General features: G+C 42.5%; 1 protein-coding gene across 1 annotated transcript in view; it reads right to left on the bottom strand.

Moving 5' to 3' along the window:
• Nucleotides 1-23,889, bottom strand: part of LOC126465294 (calsenilin) — a 203,681-nt gene that overhangs the window by 64,732 nt on the left and 115,060 nt on the right. Inside the window, exon 3 of the mRNA XM_050096295.1 lies at nucleotides 17,804-17,977. Within this exon, the coding sequence (XP_049952252.1) occupies nucleotides 17,804-17,977 (174 nt within the window). The remainder of the gene's footprint in view (nucleotides 1-17,803; nucleotides 17,978-23,889) is intronic.

Genomic DNA, 23,889 nt, shown 5'->3' with positions numbered 1-23,889 from the left:
ATTTTATGGGTGTCATCTCAGTTGTTCAGAAAATCTACTGAACTGACCTTTCGATTGTTTTGCACTGCTTGTGCCTAATATTACACGCGCCATTTCTTCTGTCTCAATTTTGTATGAATATGTTGGAATAGGACAGCTAATTGTCACCGTTTCAAAGTCCCTGTTTATGTGAAATGTTTGTGTTTTGGACACCTACCCTGAGACCGGTCTTAGCATCTCTCCTTTTAAGTCGTTTGACAGATATCTTGTGCATGCCAGCAAAACTTCTCCATCAGTTAATTGCGGCGACAGTATCTGATAGTGAGTAGGCGTATCTCACACTCTTAAAAAAAACGAGGGCCTCCGACTGTGGATAAAAATTGCGTACCATCTTCTGGAGAGGAGAGAAACAACAGGAATTCAAAATCTCGTCGATAACTAGGCCACCGGAGAAGCGCTCTTTTAATTAAAGAGAGAACGCCTGCCGAATAAACCATCCCTATATTCCCCACAAGTGTACAACGACTGTATATATCAGGATAATGCTATGCTGTTTTGAAACCCACTCTTCCCGATTACGAGCGCAGTCTATGAAAAACTGTGCGACGCCGCTGGGTAGACAAGCTGCAAACTAATGACAAACAACAGCTAGGGAGGCTGAAACCTAGATGGCAGGAAGTCTTCACTGTGATCATGAAATAACTCTCGTCCAAATGCTAGACATCGCGAGAAGTGGAGTTTCTAAATCCGAAGAATTAAATTATTCTCAAGGGTGAAAAATGAGAAGAATATGATGAAGCAGAAGAAGAAGGAAGAGGAGGGAGAAAACGAGTAAGAAGATGACGAAGAAGACATTATCGTGACTTATAACAAAGGGAAAACACAAGTTTTGTTTTGTAATGTAACAAATTACCTCTTACGATCAGAATGGCAGCATGGTCAACTCTCTAACATACAGATGTGTGATTTACAGGTATGCGTTCCTTCAGTAAGTGTTCCCTGTGCCATGCTAATCTAAGTCATTTGTTGCTTAAGTTAGCCTGAGTGGCCTGCACTGAAAGTGCTCTCCGTTCGCTGCGTTGATGAACGTTTCTAGTCAGTAATAAAACGTAAGGCTGTTTGCAACAAATTTCCAGACGCAGAAGTCACATTGTGTAGAATCTTGAGACTACGGTGACAAGGGAAAGGCTGTTATCATCCTCTGCACTCTTGCGAAGAAGATGTGAAAGCCTTCGAACATTCCTGTCAAATTTGTAGAGCGCCCTCCAACGGTAGGGAGAGATTAGCATAGTCATGATTTAGGTCGGGTTACAACCACTTTACTACGGTGTCAGAGATGTGTGTAGTGGAACACATTTCCTTCTCCTTTGTAAAAGTTTTGTAACAGACGACTAGACCTATAACTTTCTGTGTGACGCCCCTCAAAAAAAAAACTTTGAATTTTGAGGTCTACGCCGAGACTCCTTACGTACGCACGGTTTCTGGCTTCCCAGGCACGAATCTCGAACCTCTTCACCACAATACTGAAATATATTACAGTTTCATCAAAAATTTACTAGTCTTTCAGCTAATATGTCTTCTGTTTTTTAATTTATATGGGCACAAAATTTGACTCCTCATATATGACTCTTGTCCATACCTAGATGAATAACAGCTTACGTACTTTGAAGTACAACGACCTAAGCAACATCTCCAGACAGTAATTTCGGGTATTCTCAGTACCCCTACTCTAGTCAGTCACCAGCTTGTAGGGATTCCGCTAAAAACTGTCACATCTTGTTTCTATGCCCTTAGCAGAAACACAAGGTCAACTACGAACGTTGGTTTTAGATCTGAATCTACGTCAGTAGTTCACTAGCCTTCTCACACCTTTCTCTCTGTGTGAGGTCAGACGTCAGAAAATACACACCTCAAAGTGTAACACCCAATTAAACTGTAAATTAAAAAAGTTGCTCATATTTTTTAAATAATTAAGGATAATCAATATTTAGTTAAAATTCGTACAATCCTACTGATCTTTTTATTACTGAATTAAGGAGCAATGAGTTCATGAGGCAGTTAGCGCTGCTTGCTTCTAACAATCTTTTTCGTATTCGTTGTGGGTCGAGCAATGTAAGTTCTAAATTCACTCGGTTCCGCGCTTTTGCTTTCGTTCATTGCTGCCAAAGTGGAAAATCTAGTTTAGCACCATACAGTTATGTTAACTGGAGTGGGATTTTTTTCTTGGGGCTTTCCTGACAATGATCGATACTCGTTCCAACCTATCACCTAAATTTTACCGCTTATGTTTTATCAAAATTTATCTTCAGTTTGTGGTATTCACGTAGCCCGATAAATTACATTACGGTACGACTTTCGCTGTCTGATAACATGCTTGATCTTATAACATAGGTATTTTCGTCCAAATTAGGAAAACAACAGTAGGGTGTTTCCATGGTGATAAGGGCTGATTACCATTACTGGAATGGCAGTATAAGATTTTAACACTAGACCAAAAAGTCTGGAAGAAGAAACTTAAAATTTTTCTTAAAAGGAGTGGAAATGCCGAAATCATTCAAAAACAGAGGGCTGCAGACGGGTATTCGAGATTGCATGATGGGAAGTGATAGGAGAACAGCAAAACAAGTCAGTGGATCACAGGATAAACTAGAAAGCAGGTAGACGAGAAATGTAGTCAGACGAATGTGCGTTTTAAGCACCGAAGAAGTGTTGTTGGATTCTAAGAGATGAGGCAAAAAACCTAGATGACTTCGTAATGGAAGGTGATACACGACATTAGAAAACATATGGAAGGAGCATTGATATGCATAACTGAAAACTGATTTACATCGAGAAATGTGGGTAAGGCATTTATCGTGCAGTTGATGTCAAATGGATGTTGAAGACTATGGTCTTAGAAATATAAAGCGAAATAATTGCAGAGGCCAATTAGATAATTTTTAACTGAAATGAGAGTCATGCCCGAACCACAATCAAACACTTTTCTTTTTATTACCACTCTTCTCATCCCCCCCCCCCCCCACCACCACCACCACCACCACCAAAAATCAGCTGACAGATCCATACCCAGACAGTATATAATGTCAGTGCACGATATCAAAAATATCATTATTATTTTTTCCTTATATAATCCAGCGATAGCGTGATTGACCTAAACAATGGTGTTTATCCCTAAGAGAGTGAGATACTAAAGTGTAACACCTGTTAACGTGTGCAACAGTTCATTGAAATCAGGAAATCTGTAGCAGTACATCACAAACATATATGGCTTTTGTCAAAGAGGTTCTTCCACTTGAAGGATATCTTTCCAACTCTCACGTTTTTCCGTCAATAAGCGAATCTCACTGGGGTATTTCCAACCACCAAATACATATTCCGGCCTCAATTTATACTATGACAGCTACTGTCTGAACCGATAAATATTATACGCAATTCAGGACGCAAAACCTATAACGAACTCAAGGTACGTGTTACTGAGTCACTGTGCAAAGATTTAAGGTGCACTGTTGGTGATGCAGTACGGGAACTATTGCAATTACATAAACTATGAGAGAAATTCAATGATAACTAATGTTCACCTCAGACGGAGTTGTAGGAGTGTAATCATCTAGAGACAATTATTTTTAAGGCCTCCCTACTGAGGTGACTTTATCACCACAGAGAAACAAATTTAAATTTGACACGATAAAATCTCATATTTGACGCAGAACGCACTTCCCGTAATTCCTGATAAACACTATGGAATGGCAATTAACACATGTCTCGTTTCGAGGACGATCAAAGTTTTCGTTTCATTACAGCCACTTCTGCTTCTACACTGACGTAGATACTTCGCTATGCACTGTACTGTGTGTAGTGTAGGGTACTTTGTACGAGCATTTTGTCCTATTCCGTCCACCTATTGATCGAGGGAAAAATGACTCTACATATGCCTGTCTCTTATTCCCATAATATAAGCTTTGTCACCCCGTTGTAAATTTCTTGTGGTTAGCTTACATCATTTCGTGCCAAATAGTGGTGTGCTATTTGGGCACATTTTTCAACGTAAAACATTCAAAGTCGTATGAAGAATATTGCGATTATCAAAAAGAAATTATACCAGTCCTTTTCGGAAATTATTTTAACGAAAGGGAGAAAACTTAATTTTACTTCGAGAGTAGTAGTGATATTAAAATTTTTTCCGCCTGTTTACTCCAAGAGAAAGTTAATTGTGTATCTGTAATCATGTATGTGTGCAATTCAAGTTAGTTTTCACAGTGGGATGGTACAAATTTTCTCCTCTCACGCGGCATCGTGAAAGATACAAAGCTACTGATCTATAGCTTCCCATTCCGTTAATGACGACTGTGATAAATGGGAGGCATATATCTTCTAGAGAAAAACAGAACAGGTGTCTAAAATACGTGACCCAATTGTCGGTGGACAAGTGGCGGGGGAATGACTGAGCGCTCATAACTGAGAAAGAGCAGAAAATAGAGAGACAGGAAACAAGACGAGGAAGAACTCGGAACACTTTGTTGGTAGGCAGTCCTCGAGCGACATAAATAACACGTGAGATTGCTTCTTGGGAGGGGGCCAAAACGCGATGGCAGGCAGCGGGAAATAACCTCCAGGAGCATGGGAGAGTGGGCAGCGCGTTCATTTGCCGTAGACGGACACGGAAACGGGAGATAATCCATTTCCGACGAGGAGACATTTGTCATCCCTGCGTGAATGACGGGGAGCTGCAAGGGGCAACACTGAAGAAGTCTTAACGAGAGTACTGTGGCATTTGACGGACGACGCAACTCACGTGGGCATGGGTGACCTAAAAATAGTACTTAGAACCTAAATCAATCGTGGACTGTGCCCTCGTATAGGGGCAATAGTTTTAAGGCAAGACTTAGGTACTATAATGGAACAAGTACAGTGCAAGAACTACACGTATATAGTTTATTCAACATCCACTCTAAACTATCTATAAAAGTAACTGTTGAATTCATATTAATCTATAATTGTGGCTAGATTCCCTAAACGTGTCGTAAACGACTAACATATAGAGTAAATGTTTATGAGCTGTTACGGTAAGTGATAGTAAAACTACTAAATACTTAGTCCACTCACAACATATAATACAGATCCACTACTCTGTAAATGTGGAAAACGTTCAACCAAGGTTACATAGTGAAATTTAAAATTTTCACGGGGAATTAAATGTTGGCAGAGATTTCGGGATTGCAGTCGGTCGTCGTAAGCTTCACGATACTTCAGCTGGACACCTGCCACTAAACTCCAGGTGAGCCGTCGACGACTAACGAAGACGTTCTCCGCTCCGCCTCATATAGCCCGCTGAGAGCTTGCACATTTGAGGACAATGTTCAGAGACAATGAATACTCGACCCACCAAATTAACAGGGCGTTCTGAGCTAAAGACAACAACCGGGAAGTGGACAAAGAGGAGAAAGCGCCAGCAAAGTCCCTAGCTTTTCTTCCCTTTGTTGGAGTATTTCCTTGAAAATAGCAAGGATCCTCACTAATTTTCAGGTGAAAGTGATTTTCCGCCCACCATCTAACATTTCGGACCTTCTGGGATCAATCGAGCATAGCTCTTTATTGCAGAAGGCGGGAATTTACAAATATCTTGCTTGTGTGGTATGGCCTATATAGGATAAACAACACGCACAGTGGAAGAACGTTGCACAGAACATAAACGTTGCAGTCGCCTTCTGCTACCCAGCACGTTTGCAGTTGTCAAACATTATACCTCCAACGGACATTCAATGGAGTATGACAAAATATTAATTCAGCCACAGAAACATCTTTTTGGCACTGCATTATAAACAAAAGAAAAACCCGTTGAAATACGCATCGCGGAAAATCTAATGAACCGCGACAGTGGCTACAAGATGGATAATGCACGGAATCCTCTCATATCCGAGATTTGCTACAGACGAAGACGCCAGAATAGTCCGATGACTGCGCCGAGCGACAACGCGAAAGATAGCTGATCTGTGGAGTTCCACCAGCGAACGCGCTGTGGTCGGCCCTTCTGTCACCGTGACTCTGATGCATGCGCGGCTATACTGTCAGCGCGTTATATACGGCGGAGTGGAAAACGTCTTCGCCAGTCTTTGATGGCTCATCTGAAGATGACCGGTAAGGGTCCAGTTGAAACATCGTGAAGTAAAGTGAAGTCTAGTATACGACGACCGCCTGCAATCCCGAAATCTCTTCGAACAAACTTATTAAAAGAACGTCCAGCACAACTTTTTTTGAATTTGTTAGGTTTTCCGAGAACTGAAAGAGGCTGTCACGGCATGAGCAGTGAGTGAAAAATGGAAAATTCATGAAAGATTACACTGTGAAAAATGTTGAAAGCTAGTTTTGAGCAGACGGTTTTGAGGTGGATGATCGGTAGAATTCTTTCAAATTAGGTTTTTGTTTTAGCCACAGCAGAGGGAAAATGTAAGAGACCTTGACCGGTCTCGCGTGGGTTTATTTACTTATTAATTTTTTACTATCATTTCAAGCCTTTCCCACATATATATGGAGCGGGCTGCTTTTAGGAGGTCCATTTCAGTGGTTGGATCGGGAAGATTCAGAGAGATTTAGAGGTGTTTCCAGTGGCAAATATTGGTTAATAACTAAGTAAATCTTCTCGAAATCCTTCACTGGGGCCCGCATACTGAAACTATTTTAATTATTTGCTCGAAAACACAGTTCCAGTCAACAATATGAAACCCCGTGTGTGTGTGTGTGTGTGTGTGTGTGTGTAGAGAGAGAGAGAGAGAGAGATAACTAAATATTGGAAGCCAGTATAATACGTTGTTTATGAATTATGTCTGGCTGGTTGTCGTACATTCAGTGGAAGCTGTGGAACGCATTGATAGAGAGCACTGCAGGTAATTATAGAAGACATCAGAAGCATTTTACAGTTTTTGCGAATGGTTTCTTCAAACCAAAACAAGGAAGTACTCCACACAAACACACGTCAGGAATTTCTTCTTTTCTAAGTTCAACGAAGTAAACGTGTTTCTCATACGCATTGGAGCACTGTGCGTCTCTTTATGCACGGTGATATTCACTGAAGGAAGACCGCGACGCCAGTAGACTGCAGAAAGGCCTGCAGACTGTCGGCGGCCGTTGGAGAGACTCGTGGACCTGGTACTGGAACATAAGTAAATGTAACGTTTTGCCAATGAACAGACGGAAAGATTCATTACTGTTCGACTACGTTATTGGTGATAAATCGCTGGGAAAAGTAAAACCAGTAGAACAAACAGTAGTAAAGTAAATGAGACTTGAGAATCGTTGGAAGAATCTTACGGAAATTCGTGAGGTACAGTCAAATAAAAACCGGACACCCCACACATTGGGGTCATGGAATATTCCCGTTCAGAAGTAATCACCACATTTTTCTCAGTGGGGGACGACATGTTTAATTCCTGTATCATAGAACGTGGTCGGCCGCCGATGGCTCCACAAGCGCGCCCACTCTTGCACTTCCTCTTCCGACTGAAACAGACATCCGTGCATGTCGTTCTTCAGCTCGCCGAAGACGTGAAAATCAGACGGTGAAAGGTCCAAGCTGTATATAGGACGTTGCACTGCTTCCCAACCAAATGGTAGCCTTCATCCGATTGGCAGTGTGGGAGCGGATATTATCGTGCTTCTGGGTGGTTCCGTCCAACAGCATTCCGACAGCCGGAGGGCAAATGGCCAAGCCAACAGCTGAAACATCTAACATCTCTCCCGTTCTCACACGAAGTTCCGGCAAGGTCATGATGACCTCCTTCGACTGCAAGGGCCCTCTGCCCGCCGAATTCCTGAGCGTGAAACCACAATCAATTCGCAGCGCCCAGGAAGGCTGTCGGATGGAATCATCCTGTTTCGTAACGTCGCCTGCCAGTCCGACGATGTCTACGCTTCAGTGATGTGGGTGGGAAGCACTGCAACATCCTCTGCACAGCCCGGATCTTTCACCGTCTGATTTTCACATCCTTGGTGACCTGAAGAAAGGCGTGCGTCGACATCGGCTGCAGTCAGACGAGGAAGTGCAAGAGTGGGTGGGATTGTGGTTCCGGCAGCGGCCGACTGCGTTCTACGAAACAGGAATCGATCGTCAAGTCCCACACTGGGATAAAAGTTTTGACGCGAGTGGTGATTATTTCTGAATGGAACCATTCCATGGCACCATTGTGGCGGGTGTTCGGGTCTCATTTGACTGCCCCTCGTAATTTACATGCAGAAGATGTGGGTTACAAAGTACTCGTTCGACCAGTTATATTGTTCGCCAGTCTGGGATAGTTACAAGGCAGACTAAACAGAAAAGACCGAACAATTTGTGGCGTGTTTCCTCGCGAAGAAGAATTACGGAACTAGTCAACAAACTCCAGTGCCAGAAGCTGCAATAGATGCATTGTGCATCACAGATAATTTACTGCGGAAATTCCGAGGACACATGTTTGTGTCTTACACGTCTTGTGAAACGTCTGCTTTGAAGCAGCTCATGCGGAAACGGACATGCTTCCCACGATCCATTCCCGGCAGGAACAGGGGAAAGATGCAAGTGATAACACCGAAAATACTCTCTACCACTCACCTTAAGGTATCTTGCGGCTTATTGGTATGCAGAGAGAAAGAACCAGAGTGATGATAAAGCTGTATAAGTTTTTGTAAGCGTGTTATGTGGCGGGGGGAGGGTGGGGGGTGAGCACTCGTCTTAGCACGTTGACACATTTTGAAAGGTGATTGTTTTTTTAATGATAGCCGCTATACATCTAGTATCCTGAAAATGCCAATGTGCTTGATATTGTTGATGGCAGTTGACGACCCCTAAAGAACTGCAAGCAGTAATTTTTTCTAAAGACAGATGCTCAACACGGAACGGCACCATACATATTCCAAACTGTTGTCTCTTTCTTTTGTTTTTTAACTATTGCAATATTTTTTATCATGTATTAAAAGTTTGTATACCCAGATTCGTCGAATCCGTCAACGTCCTTGACTACTTACAACGAACATAGTAAACAAATACATAGGCACTTTGACTTTAACACCGGTTGTCCCAGGGCTATCACACTACCCATTTTCTCAGGAAACGAAGCATTGCAGCTAAATCTTCTATGGCGAACTCAATAACAAACCTTTTCATGTATGGGATCTACAGCACACGACTTGACAATAATCTCAAATAGTAGGATGGTCCAAAACTGCTATTGTTAGAGAAGATAGTACCAAAAAATTTTGCTGTGTACACCTCGTCCCACATCACGCCAGTACAACACAGGTAGGAAATGGAAGCTGATGACGCTAAACCGATGGCGGATCCTGCATTTCCTCTTGGTCTGCACCATTAATCTTGTGCAACAAGAGGCTTTATAGTGGTGCATTGGCAAAGCATTCTTTTGTGATTTTTAATCAATTTATTTGTCCGCGCAGGAATGCAGTAATCTAACGAAGAGGCATTTGATATGCTTATGGAGCTCTGGTTCATGCAGAGAGATATCGAGATCTTCCACGCCGTTGACATTTCTCAGCGACTGGAGCCATAAATTCGCATTACTGATGGGATGAATCCGACCCACAATCGTAGAAATTTTGGCTATGACAGATGCTCTTCCTTCAATAAAACCGGACTTTTATTTTTTTCTACGAATAAAGCTCGTTATTCTGAGTCAAATAATACACTCCTGGAAATTGAAATAAGAACACCGTGAATTCATTGTCCCAGGAAGGGGAAACTTTATTGACACATTCCTGGGGTCAGATACATCACATGATCACACTGACAGAACCACAGGCACATAGACACAGGCAACAGAGCATGCACAATGTCGGCACTAGTACAGTGTATATCCACCTTTCGCAGCAATGCAGGCTGCTATTCTCCCATGGAGACGATCGTAGAGATGCTGGATGTAGTCCTGTGGAACGGCTTGCCATGCCATTTCCACCTGGCGCCTCAGTTGGACCAGCGTTCGTGCTGGACGTGCAGACCGCGTGAGACGACGCTTCATCCAGTCCCAAACATGCTCAATGGGGGACAGATCCGGAGATCTTGCTGGCCAGGGTAGTTGACTTACACCTTCTAGAGCACGTTGGGTGGCACGGGATACATGCGGACGTGCATTGTCCTGTTGGAACAGCAAGTTCCCTTGCCGGTCTAGGAATGGTAGAACGATGGGTTCGATGACGGTTTGGATGTACCGTGCACTATTCAGTGTCCCCTCGACGATCACCAGTGGTGTACGGCCAGTGTAGGAGATCGCTCCCCACACCATGATGCCGGGTGTTGGCCCTGTGTGCCTCGGTCGTCTGCAATCCTGATTGTGGCGCTCACCTGCACGGCCCAAACACGCATACGACCATCATTGGCACCAAGACAGAAGCGACTCTCATCGCTGAAGACGACACGTCTCCATTCGTCCCTCCATTCACGCCTGTCGCGACACCACTGGAGGCGGGCTGCACGATGTTGGGGCGTGAGCGGAAGACGGCCTAACGGTGTGCGGGACCGTAGCCCAGCTTCATGGAGACGGTTGCGAATGGTCCTCGCCGATACCCCAGGAGCAACAGTGTCCCTAATTTGCTGGGAAGTGGCGGTGCGGTCCCCTACGGCACTGCGTAGGATCCTACGGTCTTGGCGTGCATCCGTGCGTCGCTGCGGTCCGGTCCCAGGTCGACGGGCACGTGCACTTTCCGCCGACCACTGGCGACAACATCGATGTACTGTGGAGACCTCACGCCCCACGTGTTGAGCAATTCGGCGGTACGTCCACCCGGCCTCCCGCATGCCCACTATACGCCCTCGCTCAAAGTCCGTCAACTGCACATACGGTTCACGTCCACGCTGTCGCGGCATGCTACCAGTGTTAAAGACTGCGATGGAGCTCCGTATGCCACGGCAAACTGGCTGACACTGACGGCGGCGGTGCACAAATGCTGCGCAGCTAGCGCCATTCGACGGCCAACACCGCGGTTCCTGGTGTGTCCGCTGTGCCGTGCGTGTGATCATTGCTTGTACAGCCCTCTCGCAGTGTCCGGAGCAAGTATGGTGGGTCTGACACACCGGTGTCAATGTGTTCTTTTTTCCATTTCCAGGAGTGTAGTACCTCTCAATAGTTGTTCCTCTTAGTTCATTGCATTTCTGTCATATTTCTGTTCAGCAGGCACTAAGAAAAGACGATGTTCAAATTAGAGTAGCTTTGCGGAACTGGGTCTTAAATCGAAGTCTGGAGTATCGTAGTTATCATATTTCTAACACAGTGATTAGTACTGATCGTAAGACGGTCAGTTTAGCAAGACAAGCAGTGTATTTGAAGCTTAAATACTCCACCGATTCATCCATGAACAAGTTTTCTTACCGCACTTTTTGAACATAACTGATTGGTCAGTGATACTCTGGATTTCTGCTACACAAAATGACGGAGTTGCTACAGGTTACGCTAGCGACACGGTTGTAACAATACGGATGCCTGACACATTCTTTGTTGGAGACCAGACATACCTAAATATCATTTGCTTCTGTCTCAGAATTTTTATGTGCTTTGTAGAAACCAGCATAGGTTCCGCAAATAACGATAGTGTGAAACCTAGCTCACTTTGTTCGTCGACGTTACTCAGAAGGCAGTGGATGCAGACGTCCACGTAGATGACGTGTTCCTTGAGTTTCGGATGGCATTCGATTCAGTTCCGCATTACCGTTTAATGAACAGTGTACGCGGGTGCGAAATATCAGACCAACTGTGTGACTGGATTGAAGCGATTCTAACCAACAGAACACTTCATGTTTTTCTGAACGGAGGGAAGTCTTCAGACACGAAAAGTGACTTCGGGTGTTTTATAGGACTATTACTCTCCACAACATGGATAAATGGCGTAGTAGTTAACGTCGAAACCTCCATGAGGTTTTTCGAAGATGTTACTGTTGTATACAGAGAAATCGCAGTGATAGAAACTTGCAGCGAAATGCAAGAGGACGCTGGGTGCAGGGAGTGGCAACTGACTATGAGCATCAGGAAATTTAGCATATTTGGAATAAATACACAAAAATATGCGTTATTAAACGATTCTGTTCGCGACTGGAACAGGAAAGAGGAGGCAGCGACAGCGGTACGTAAGTACCCTCCAATACACACCGAAATGTGGCCTGCACGGTACAGAAGCAGATGAAGGTGTAGATGACCAACAATGATCATCGAAGCTTTAAGTAACTCTCTTGACTGTTTCCTTGCGTGCGCTTCAAAAGGCTGTTTAGCAACAATTTCCTACAAAGGGAGATGAATTGAAAGGTCTAATTCGGAAAATAAGGCGTTTGATCCAAGCTGCAGAGATATTTACGGATTCCAATTCCATAGAGGTAGGTATTCGGAGAATAAAGCTGGGAAATTTTTGAATACTTGTTTATGTAGCTAGGAAATGGGAGACCGTCTCCTTAAAATACATTTTTTGTAATGTTGAAAACATAAAAAATTTCTCCGCTGCTGGTTGGCAGAACATTACGATAAGAACAAAAAGAAACGCATCTTTAATCTATCATAACGGTTGTTATTGTATTGATGTCCGCCCCCGGTAGCTGAGTGGTCAGCGCGACAGAATGTCAATCCTAAGAGCTCGGATTCGATTCCTGGCTGGGTCGGAGATTTTCTCCGCTCAGGGACTGGCTGTTGTGTTGTCCTAATCATCATAATTTCACTCCCATCGACGTGCAAGCCGCCGAAGTGGCGTCAAATCGAAAGATTTGCACCCGGCGAACGGTCTACCCGACGGGAGGCTCTAGTCACACCACATTTACATTGTATTGATTTAGCTTTGTTGCTCATTGACCATTATTACGCTTCTTACGTCAACGGACGCGATTAGACGATTTTTGCAGAATATCACAGAAGTGTTTCTGTTCTGTTCTTGAAAATTATGTTCATTTAAAACTGAAAGTGTAAACTGTTTTCCTCATTTCTCAACCCTAGAAAGGACATTCATTATCCTACAAAACTTCTGTTTCTCCTTGACGTGTTTTTCAGCTCTTCATATCAGCAATACTTCTTTAATATAATCGAATCAGCGCAACATACCGAAAAACTTTCCAGATAAAAGTTAATATGTTCTGAGAGACCTAAGCAACGGTACGTGATCTGCAACACTCTCCGATTTCAAAATCCACAGTTGGCATCGTTTCGAGCTCATTACACCCAATGTTAAATTCACCATTGGGTTAGTTCGTTGAGATCTTGACCTCAATAGATTTCCGGTTGACCCGTTTCGAACAATTTCTTTGGAGCGATAGGTGTGGCTCACAGCCCCCGAATAGTAATAATATTTTAACCATCACCTCGAAAACACATGGCAACTACTCTACTTATGTGACAGAAGAAGAAATGGGAGCCAAATTGAAAAACATAGGGGATCCACTATTGGAGTCAGCGTTTGGCAGAGCTTTGTAATACTTACGATAAAATAAGGCAGAAAGGATAGGGAATACCTCTTAGGAATAGCTAAAATCTTTGAGGTAATTGGCTACCAAAGGGCTATTCAAGTTGGTGTGTGGAATGTATGAAACTTGAAGCACGCCATCCGACTTTCCGAAAAATATCATCCAGGCAATCCTGAAGACGACAAAGACTGAGAATTGCGAGAACTATCTGATTAACGTCTCATGCATCGAAGCCGCTGGCAACAATAAAGGAATGAAAAAGTAAAGCGAGGGGTTGCTAGCTGAAGTTCAGTTCGGTTTTCGGAAAGGCAAGGGCACCAGAAATGCAGCTCCGACTTTGCGCTTGATAATGGAATGGAAGCTAGACTTGAAAAACAGAACACTTCCAATGGATTTGTCGACTTAGGAAAAAGGAGTGCAAAGTGGTCGAAATTCTGAGGCAAGTAGCAGTAAGTTATAAAGGAACAATGGTAATATGCAACAAGTCGAAAAATGCTACTGTCGGAGCGCAAAAAGGCGAATATGTTCCTCTTTAAAAGACACCTACAGAGAAGTTGGGAACCAGCTGCCTCAATCCTTAGTCCACCAAACATTTTGGCATACGAACATATTCGCAATCTTTTACCCAGTCTGTCCTTCATACCCATCATCTCCCTCTCACAGACACTGTCTATATGTGTTTTTCTCCCACTATCTCCTCTTTGAACCACTTTCTACTGTATGTCTCTCACATTGCCACCACCCCTTTCTCTCGCTCTTCCTTAGTACTGTTTTCTTCTCTGCCACTTTCACTGTCTTCCTGTCCCACTGCTATTGTCTTTGTCCCATTCTTTCTCCCTCCCATTGCCACTGTCTCTTTCTTTTTCGCTTACAGTCTTCTGTTTGTACCTTCAACCACTCTCGTCTCCCCTCTACACGTCTTCTTGGGGAGAGTTTGCTAGGTGTTTGTATTCTTTGACTGGGAAACTTTAACACGTTGGTATAGCTGACGGGGAAATTCTGCAAATGGGGGAAGACTGACTCAACTCGATCTTCTCTCCCCAAACCGGCGACTGGCGGACATACGGGCTCCTCTCTTCCACTGTGTGCATTTGTTTCTTTTTCTCCTACTTCCACTGTCTCCTTTTGTCTTTCTTTCCCTCTGCCACTGTCATCGTATCATCTTGGCACCTCAAATATTGTCGTGGTACAACTTAATTTTTACCCTATACCCAGTGTTTAAAATTTTCGATATAAAATGTGCCCTCCGCTTTACCTGCGTGTTAATGTTTTGCCCGACAGGGGCCGTGCCCGAGAACTTTAACACCTAAGTATAGGCGAGATTGAATTTTGGATAGAAATTTATCTATGGTCTAGACTCATCTCTTTTTCATTTCCACTGTCTTTTCTCCGTTTTGGTATCCCTTGACTGGGAAACTTTAACACGTTGGTATCTCTGTCTCATATACTGTCTCCTGTACTGCTACTGTCTCTCGCTGACCATCATTTCCTCCTCTCTTTGACCCCCACTGCTGCTGTCTTCATCCATCTCTCTTTTTCCTTCAGTGCCACTTTCTCTCTCCCACCATCAGTATCCAGCTAGCACTGTCTCCTCTCTCCTCCACCATCTATATCTCTCTGCTACTCTCATCGCAAAAAGGGCGAATATGTTTGCAAGCCAAAATTATTGTTGAGGAAGCTGGTTCCCCACTATATCAAATTAAACTTTTTCGTTTGATTAAATGGCATGCAGAGAGATATGTATATCCTTGAACTCGATGTGTTATAGGATCGATGGAGTAATGTCTTTTATTCTTTTATATGACTCAAAGGAAGTTCGTTGAGTCTTTCTTGCTTCATACTATTTCTTCTGTCTAGATGCATGTATGATTGCCATGTATGTAGCTATAAGTTAATTATGAGTAATAATGTTGCTACGAGTAAAAATGACTTAGTATTTATTGGATATGTACCTTAAATGTCACTAACTGTCTCTATAAGTTTATTACATGTTTAAGCAGTTTCATTACGCTGGTAATCTAGTCTGGTGGGACGAATACACGCCATCATCTTGGTGTCCCATGCGTATTTGCATTCTCCCTCGTAGAATCTGCAATCTACATTGTTTCCGATTCTGTGCTCTACTGAAAAATTTTATCACATTGTGCGGCATTTTATCACGGTCAACCAGCACCCAACTTGATGGTCTCTTGTAGCGATCTCTGCGTCTGGTTGCGTCATAAGAGAAAATTAGTGGTATCAACGCACAGAATCGGCTTCAGTGGGGAGTTTTGTTCAAAACCTATCTTAACTGCAAAATAAACATGATCAATTTCGCTCTCGTTGCAGCCTTTGTGATTTAATATTCTGAGATACAATTCAACCTAGCATTTCATCTTTATTTTGACATGATGTATGGAACTGAAAAGTACCATGACTATTGTGTCACAGTCTTTTAAAGACGAACATATTCTCATAATTCAGAGTTTCTCTTCAAAATGCAATATGTACGACATATGACATCTGTACAATGTTTAGTTCTTGTGCAATAAATAATTGAATGTGTTCCAAGACTTTATGTACACCCTGTATTAATCGTCAATTCAGAAAAAATTTTCCGCCGTTAACCCTGAACGGCAAAGAAATAACCTTTTCTTCTTCTGCAAAGAACTTGGGGCTTATTCTGGAGTATCATGCAAACTGGACTGAACACACAGATCCTGTCTGTAAAAAAGTGGCGAGCGTCACTCCACTACCTGCACAGATATAAAGAAAAGTGTTTTCTTTCGAGCTTAAGAAGCAGCTCGTGAGACACTAATACTCCCCATACTAGACTATGGCGATGTCATCCAAGGACTTTCTTGCTAAGGCACACGCAGGATGGAAGTGCCGATAAATGCTTGAGTACGATACATTTGTAATATACGCTTCTTCGACCATATCACATCAGTCCATGAACAATTATGATGGTTGTGTGCCAATAAGTGTAGAGACTATCGGACCCTATGTTCACTCTATCGTCTTCACACTCACTGCACTCCCTCTTATTTGTCTTCATTTTCTGCTCTATCTTTTGTAGTTTGCAAGCAATAAATCTTTGAAATATGTTCCTTCCTGTACCCGTTGTCGACAAATTAAATTTCTTTCTGTACCATCACATTGCGTTGCCATGTTACCAGAATCATTTTCTGTATCAACTTGGGAACAATCTTCCTCTAAGTATCAGAGAAATTAAATTACTTCCAAACTTCGAAAGACAGCTAATGATCGACTTTCTACAGCAACAGCCACCTCTCCTGCGTTCTGCGCAGCTCATTATCATCAACCCCCGTTCCCCAGAACTGTTCCCAACTGCTTGCTGGCAGAGTTGTCTACATCACTGTCACTTCCATTTCAGTCTTCGCCTCTTCCTTTATCCATTCTGCTTCTGGCAACACCAAAAATGGCTTCAAATATGGTAAGCTAATCTCTATCATTCCAAATGTCCTGTACTGTTGTAATAATTATTTTTGTTATTGGCATTAGTGTCAGCTGTTCTTCTTACTTCGTATAGGCCAGCTAAGGACCACGACATTGAACTATTGCGTCTGGAGTAGGCTTTGACGTTTGGCCAGGACTTAGGCATCCTCTGGCTGTATTGTTCCTTCCTCTCCTGTGTCCAGAAGGCACCAGTCTTCTTTCTTGGTAGTCTGTCCTGGAACCTCTTTTGTCTAAGCTTCTTCCTGAATATTGTCCGATCCTTCAAGTTTCCTACTGTTATTCCCAGTTCCTGAAGATCTTTCTCCACTTCCATCAACCATGGTGACTGGTCTTCCTCTTTTGCCAGTAACAGAGAAGCTGGTTGGTCAATCTGTCTCGATTCATCCTGTAAACGAGTCCGTAAAATGGTCTTTTCCTAGCTATATCAGTGATTCTTTCACAGTTCTGCTAGGGCTCTCGGTTGGGTCGCCTTCTATAATTGTCGCCTTCCTTGACTGGCCCCAGTATCTTCCTCATTATCTCTCTCTCCTGGATTTCGAGCTTTTGAGTAAGTGTCTTCCGATTGAGTATTAAACACTCTGAAGCATATAAGGCTTCAGGATGGATGGCTGTCTGGTAGTTCTTCAGTGTAGTGTTACGGGAGAGACATGTTTTATTACAGGTATTCTTCGTCAGCTAGTACGCCAGCTTTAGCTTGTTGACACGAGTTGATAGTGCTGCTCCTTCAGACAGATTGTCAGTTGTCCTTATTATTAAAAATATGTTTTTATTAATGTTATTATTGAGAAGTTTGTAATATCTTTTGTACGTGATGCTCCTGGTCAGATGTAAGACACGGCCTTAAGGTCCTGATCTGGTCGGGCTAACTCAGCAGTCAGTAAATAAATATTACCCAGTACCTACTCGAGTGTTGTCGCAGCGACTGCACTGCAACTCCGGAACCGCGCTACGTACCCTGCTGACGTGGTGCGCGCGCCGCCCCATCAGCTCGTGGATGGCCGACACGATCTCGGACAGCTCGGCGCGCGTGATGCAGCCGTCGCCGTTGATGTCGTACAGCTTGAACGTCCAGCGCAGCTTCTCGTACATGGAGCCGCGCAGCAGCGTCGACAGCGTCACCAGCAGGTCCTGCGGACAGGCGGTGCCAACACGAGTTATCCGGGCCGCGGCTCCGCTCGTTCGCGAGTGGGAAGATACGGAGTGCCCAAATGGGAACGGATCTACGGGGTGTTTTACAATTCATTTTACCCACTTCTAGATGATCTGGGGGGCTTACGAGGGTCACTCCAAAAGAAATGCACACTATTTTTGTAAAAATACAGTTTTCATTCTGCATGTGTGAAAGTTTAACAGTGTGTAGATACATCCTCCCCGCTTGTTTTAAAACTTAGTTCAACCTGTTCCCGTGAGTCGCGCCGGCACAGCATATCTTCAAGGTGGCTGCTACACTTGACGTTCGTCAGAAGCAACGTGCTGTCACAGAATTCCTGTGCTGTGAAAACGAGACAGTGGGCAACATCCACAAAAGGTTGAAAAAGGTGTATGGAGATGTTGCTGTCGATCGCAGTACAGTTAGTCGGTGGGCAAGCAGGTTACGTGATGAAAGCGGGCACGGCGATATTGAGGATTGTCCTCGCAGCGGCATACCTCGTACTGCACGTACTCCAGACAACGTGCAGAGAGTTAACGAAAAACTGGTGACTGCTGACAGACGCATCACAGTGAACGAATTGTCACGCTACCTTGGGATAGGGGAAGGAAGTATTTGCAGAATACTCAATGTGTTGGCGTTAAAAAACGTTTCTGCCAGGTGGGTTCCCAGGATGTTGACAGTGGCTCACAAAGAAACAAGAAAAACAGTATGCAGCGAACTTTTGGAACAGCACGAGAGTGGTGGAGATGAATTTCTTGGAAGAAATGTGATAGGTGATGAAACATGGCTCCATCATTTCCACCAGAGACGAAGAGGCAATCAATGGCGTGGCATCATGCAAATTCACCCAAGGAAACCTTCTGCTAGAAAAGTTATGGCTACGGTGTTTTTCGATTCCGAAGGACTCTTGCTCGTGGACATCAGGCCAAGTGGAACCACTTCAAGCTCGACTGAGTCGTGTTGGAACACATCGGCAAAAACAGGATGTTTTGGTGTTTCATGACAATGCACGGCCACATGTAAGTCAAAAAACCATGGAAGCGATCACAAAACTCGGATGGACAACGCTGAAACACCCGCCTTACAGTCCCGACCTGGCTCCATGTGACTATCATCTCTTTGGGAAACTGAAAGACTCCCTTCGTGGAACTAGGTTTGAAGATGATGACTCCCTTGTGCACGCTGTCAAACAGTGGCTCCAACAGGTTGGTCCAGAATTTTACCGTGCGGGTATACAGGCGCTAGTTCCAAGATGGCGTAAGACAGTTGAGAGGGATGGAAATTATGTGGAGAAATGAAAATATTGTTCCTAAAGGATGTATCTACACACTGTAAAACTTTCAAACATGTAGAATAAAAGATGGATTAAAAAAAATAGTGTGCATTTCTCGTATATATGTTGTTTCCTAATGAGCGTGAAAAATGTACCAGGATATAGAGAATGCTTCACTGAGCAACTTGAGATTGGGAACCTGGGGTCGGAGAAGCCAGCTTAAGGAGATATGGAAGTAAACTTGTCTTCCTCTTTGTCTAGCGTTACTGTTTACCCACTTACTCGCAACTAACATGCGTACACGTTTACACGTACTGTACTGTTTATTTACACGTACATTCTTTATTTCCTGCAAGGAAACAAGGAGGACGAGCCTGATTACAAGGAAGTCATGTACTTGAGCTTCGTGCAAAGCAACCTGAGTTGTTGGGGAACGTACCCTTGTGATGAGAGGATGTGGATACAACATAAAGGCGCACCACCTCACTTCAGTGTGCACGTCTGCAACCATGTCAGTGCTGTATTTCCTGGTCGCTACGTTGGAAATGGCGGTCCCATTCTATAGCCTGCGAGGTCACCTGAACTGAAACCCCTTGATCATTTCCTTTGGGGATGTCTAAAGTCACTTGTGTGTGAGACCGCAGTGGATACGGAGATGAATTAGTTGCCAGAACTGTAGCTGCCTGTGATATGAATCGACACACACCAGCGATATTTGTCGCGGTGTGTCAAAACCTTGTTCGCCGATGTCATGCTTGCATTTAGATTCATGGCCGTCAGTTTCAGCACATTCTGTAAGATAGAGCACAAATGGGGTACATTCATTGTGTCAATGATACAGTTAACTCTAACTAAGGTAAATAAAAAGGACAAGTGCTGTGATTTTATTCGTATTATCTCCTTAAGCTGTCTTCTCGGACCCTAAGTTCCATCCCTCAAATTTTTCAGTGGAGCATTCTCTATGTCCTGTTAAATTTTTGCATATGGAAACACCCTTGTATATGGAGTGATTTCGTGACGATGTTACAAATATTCAAGCATGATGGAGAAGGGTAAATGTATCAATTCGAGGTAATGGTCCCCGTACGGTAAACGAACGAGTCGGGAGTCAAAGGCGACAACCGTTTTGATACCTCTGACAATGGAATACTTGTACTGATATTGTTCTTGCTAAAAATGTAGGATATGAAATTTTCAGAGTTGGTAGTATGAATGAAGAAAAGAATAAAATGTCCAGTAAACATGGGTTCTAAAATGCATGTCTGAGGACCTATGAACACTTTTTCATCTTCACTAGTATAAAACACATCTCCTCTATCCAACAAGTTCTCACACCTCTTAAGGTACGTATTTTAGAGACCATGTGAAAAGTATATACACCGGGTAAAATTTTGTAAGAAAATTTTATACTGAACCAGAGATGGTCAAATGTATCGTTTCTGTAGCAGCGTCGCTGATCAACAGTGATCGCTGGTTCAACGTGTTATGGGTAATGTGTTACTTTAAGTAGAGAGATGTATGGACGACTCTCAAGTGTAAAGTGTAAAGACGTGTTGTATTTGACGTGTGCTGGATATACACTTACTCACTACGGGCAGTATTGATTTTTTTGTTTGCAAGATTCCGTACTTGAAGTCATTAAGGTAAGGAAAGTTGTTTTGTTACCAATGCAATGCGCGTATTCATAAATGATGATCGAGACAATGTATAGCACTCACAGCCAATGATTTCCTAAAGCTAATTGTTAATGAATAATCAGTTTATTCTGTGTCAATGGTGAGCGTTATTAGTTTTCAAAGAGTCAAAATACAAGTTTTAAGTTAGTGCCATATTGTTACTTACTACAAGTCAATACTAGTTCCCAGATCCATGTCGTTTTTCATTGACTATTTTGCTCAAGAAGTTATCGACTCAGTCATTCTCGATTTAATTAAAATGTTTGCTAAGTAACAGCCTTGCCCAACAGCTGTATGCTAACTATACAATTTAAAGTACTAACAGAGCGTTACCATGCTCAGATAAAGGTAAGAAATTTTGTTATTTCAGGAATAGCATTAATTAAGTACAGACACATTAGTTTCAAATTTATCAAGTTTCGTTTTATTACCAGCGTCAGTTTCAAATCAATGGTGTTGCATTAGATTCAGTTTTTGAGTTACGTGAGTTCATGCAGTTTTGGTTTGGTTTCAAGTTATTGACGGTTTACATTCTCGCAGACAGAAAAGTTCAGTAGAGGGCAAAGCGCACAAGCGACTTTCGCATGCCATTCCCATTATAACAGATGTATTGCAGGCCACTCGCCAGCTTTTTGCAGATAGAATTTTTTTAAATCTTTTGAAATAACAGTCAGGCTGACGCTTGCTCTTTGTTAATTAGTTACTAAGTGTAGTTAGCAATTTTGCACTGCGTATTTACTAATCTGTGCCAGTTATTCCTAACAGGTCGACGGCAAATTGCTCTTTATTTCTTGTCTATTTGTTTGTTCTTTGATTCCATCTGTGCGCCATGCTACCTAAAACGATTAACAGTACTACGCGTAGCTCAGTCATGGACAATGCCTAAGATATTCATTTGCCACATAACTCTGTTGCAACGAAGATCAATTCTCACAATACTGCATTAACGACAGTGCATCACACGACAGTCAAGGAAAGTGTATCTTCAATGCCAAACAGTCAAACTACCTTGAATTTTGATTTGCCTATTAATGTTGCAATTGATCAGACGGCACATTTCACAAATGCGGAAGCCGCTGATACACATGCTTCGCATGTACAGAATTTGCACTCTGATCATTTACGTTTACAATCCAATCAAAATGGCGATACCCACACCTCAAGAGACACGTCAAATGCTGACACTGTTGAACAGTTTAAGCAAAATACTTTAAACACTGATGGTCAATTATCGAGTAATGCCATTATGATGAAATTTCAACAAATCATGGATAGCCATAAAAGGTCATAGCAAGAACAAGACGAACGTTTCACTCAAAGTAGTGACGCGATGAACCAGCAGACATAACAACTCAGTGACGAAGTTAATAAAGTGTCACAAAAACAAGCGGAACCGACACACAGAATAGAACAAAAAATTAATCAACGTTTTGAACAACACGAAACGCGACTCAAGAACTCCTCAATCAGCGCATAGAGGCATGTAAGCGCAAAATGATCGAATAGATATGCGAAACTCTCGTTCACGAGCAACAGGAAATCACGAAAAATGTAATTGCTCACATAGAAAAATACATAGACAATTGCTGCAGTAAAGTTTTCGGTGACCTTATAACTGTACAAGACACGAACACGCAGCTTCAAAGCGATTTTACAGAGCATAAAACGCAAGCAGAAACTCGTTTGAGTCAACAACACAAAGAGCACCAGGAAGACATACAAACTGTTACCAGTAGACTTGAACAATTAGAGCTTGATACTGACTCTACTGTAGTCAATTCTGACACAGAAACTTAACAAGTGTACAAAGAAACTGCAGAATCAGATCGACGAAAATGACACCAAAAATACTGCTCAAATTTCATCACTTACAGAAAAACTTGATGACCTTTCGAACAGAGTAGAAATTTTAGAAGGTAATACCGATACTAAAGGACCTATGAGCACTTTTTCATCTTCGCTAGTGTAAAACACATCTCCTCTATCGAAAAAGTTCTTGTACCTCTTAAGATATGAATTTTAGAGCCCATGTGAAAGGTATATACACAAGGTAAAATTTTGCAAGAGAATTTTGTATTGAACTAGAGATTTTCAAATGTAGTATCGATTGTGTAGCAGCGTCGCTGTTCAACAGCGGTCGTTGATCCAAGTTGTTGTGGGTAATGTGTTAGAGTAACTTTAGATAGATGTATGGATGACTTGTTGTTAAGACGTGTTGTATCTGATGCGTTCTGGATATATACTTACTTACTCGCTACGGGCAGTAACGAGCTTTTATTTGCAAGATACAATACTGGAAATAATTATGGTAAGGAAAGTTGTTTTGTTACCAATGCAATGCGCGTATTCATAAATGATGATTAATGCAATGTTTAGCACTCACATCCAATGATTTTGTGAAGCTAATTGTTAATGTTTAATCAGTTTATTGTGTTAATTGTGAACAGTATTAATGTTCTAAGAGTCAAAATACAAGTTTTAAAGTTAGTGCCATATTGTTACTTCTCACAAATCAATACCAGTTCCATGCCATTTTTCATTAACTATTTTGCTCAATAAGTTATTGTCTCAGTCATTTTTGATTTAATTTACATGTTTACTAATCAAGAGCCTTGCACAATACTTGTACGCAATTTAAAGTACTAACAGAGAGAAGAGCAAAGAGCGTTACCATTGCGCAGATAAGCGTAAGAAATTTTATTATTTCAGCATTATTAAGCATAGGGTCCATTATTTTCAAATTGATAAAGTTTAGTTTTATTAAGAGCGTCAATTTCAAATCAATAGTTACGCATCAGATTCAGTTTTTGTTACCGCTATTTTGTCGAAAGTCGACATGTTGAAAAACGTGGCTGTTGTACTTAAGGTTTATAATTTATATAAAAAACAGCTACCAGCCACATGTTTATTATCTTCAGACCATGACCGGTTTCGGATT

The sequence above is a fragment of the Schistocerca serialis genome, chromosome 1, assembly GCF_023864345.2.
Source record: "Schistocerca serialis cubense isolate TAMUIC-IGC-003099 chromosome 1, iqSchSeri2.2, whole genome shotgun sequence".
In the NCBI taxonomy this organism is placed as follows: Eukaryota; Metazoa; Arthropoda; class Insecta; order Orthoptera; family Acrididae; genus Schistocerca; species Schistocerca serialis.
The sequence above is the reverse complement of the archived record's forward strand: the minus strand, read 5'-3'. Positions and strand labels throughout refer to the sequence as shown.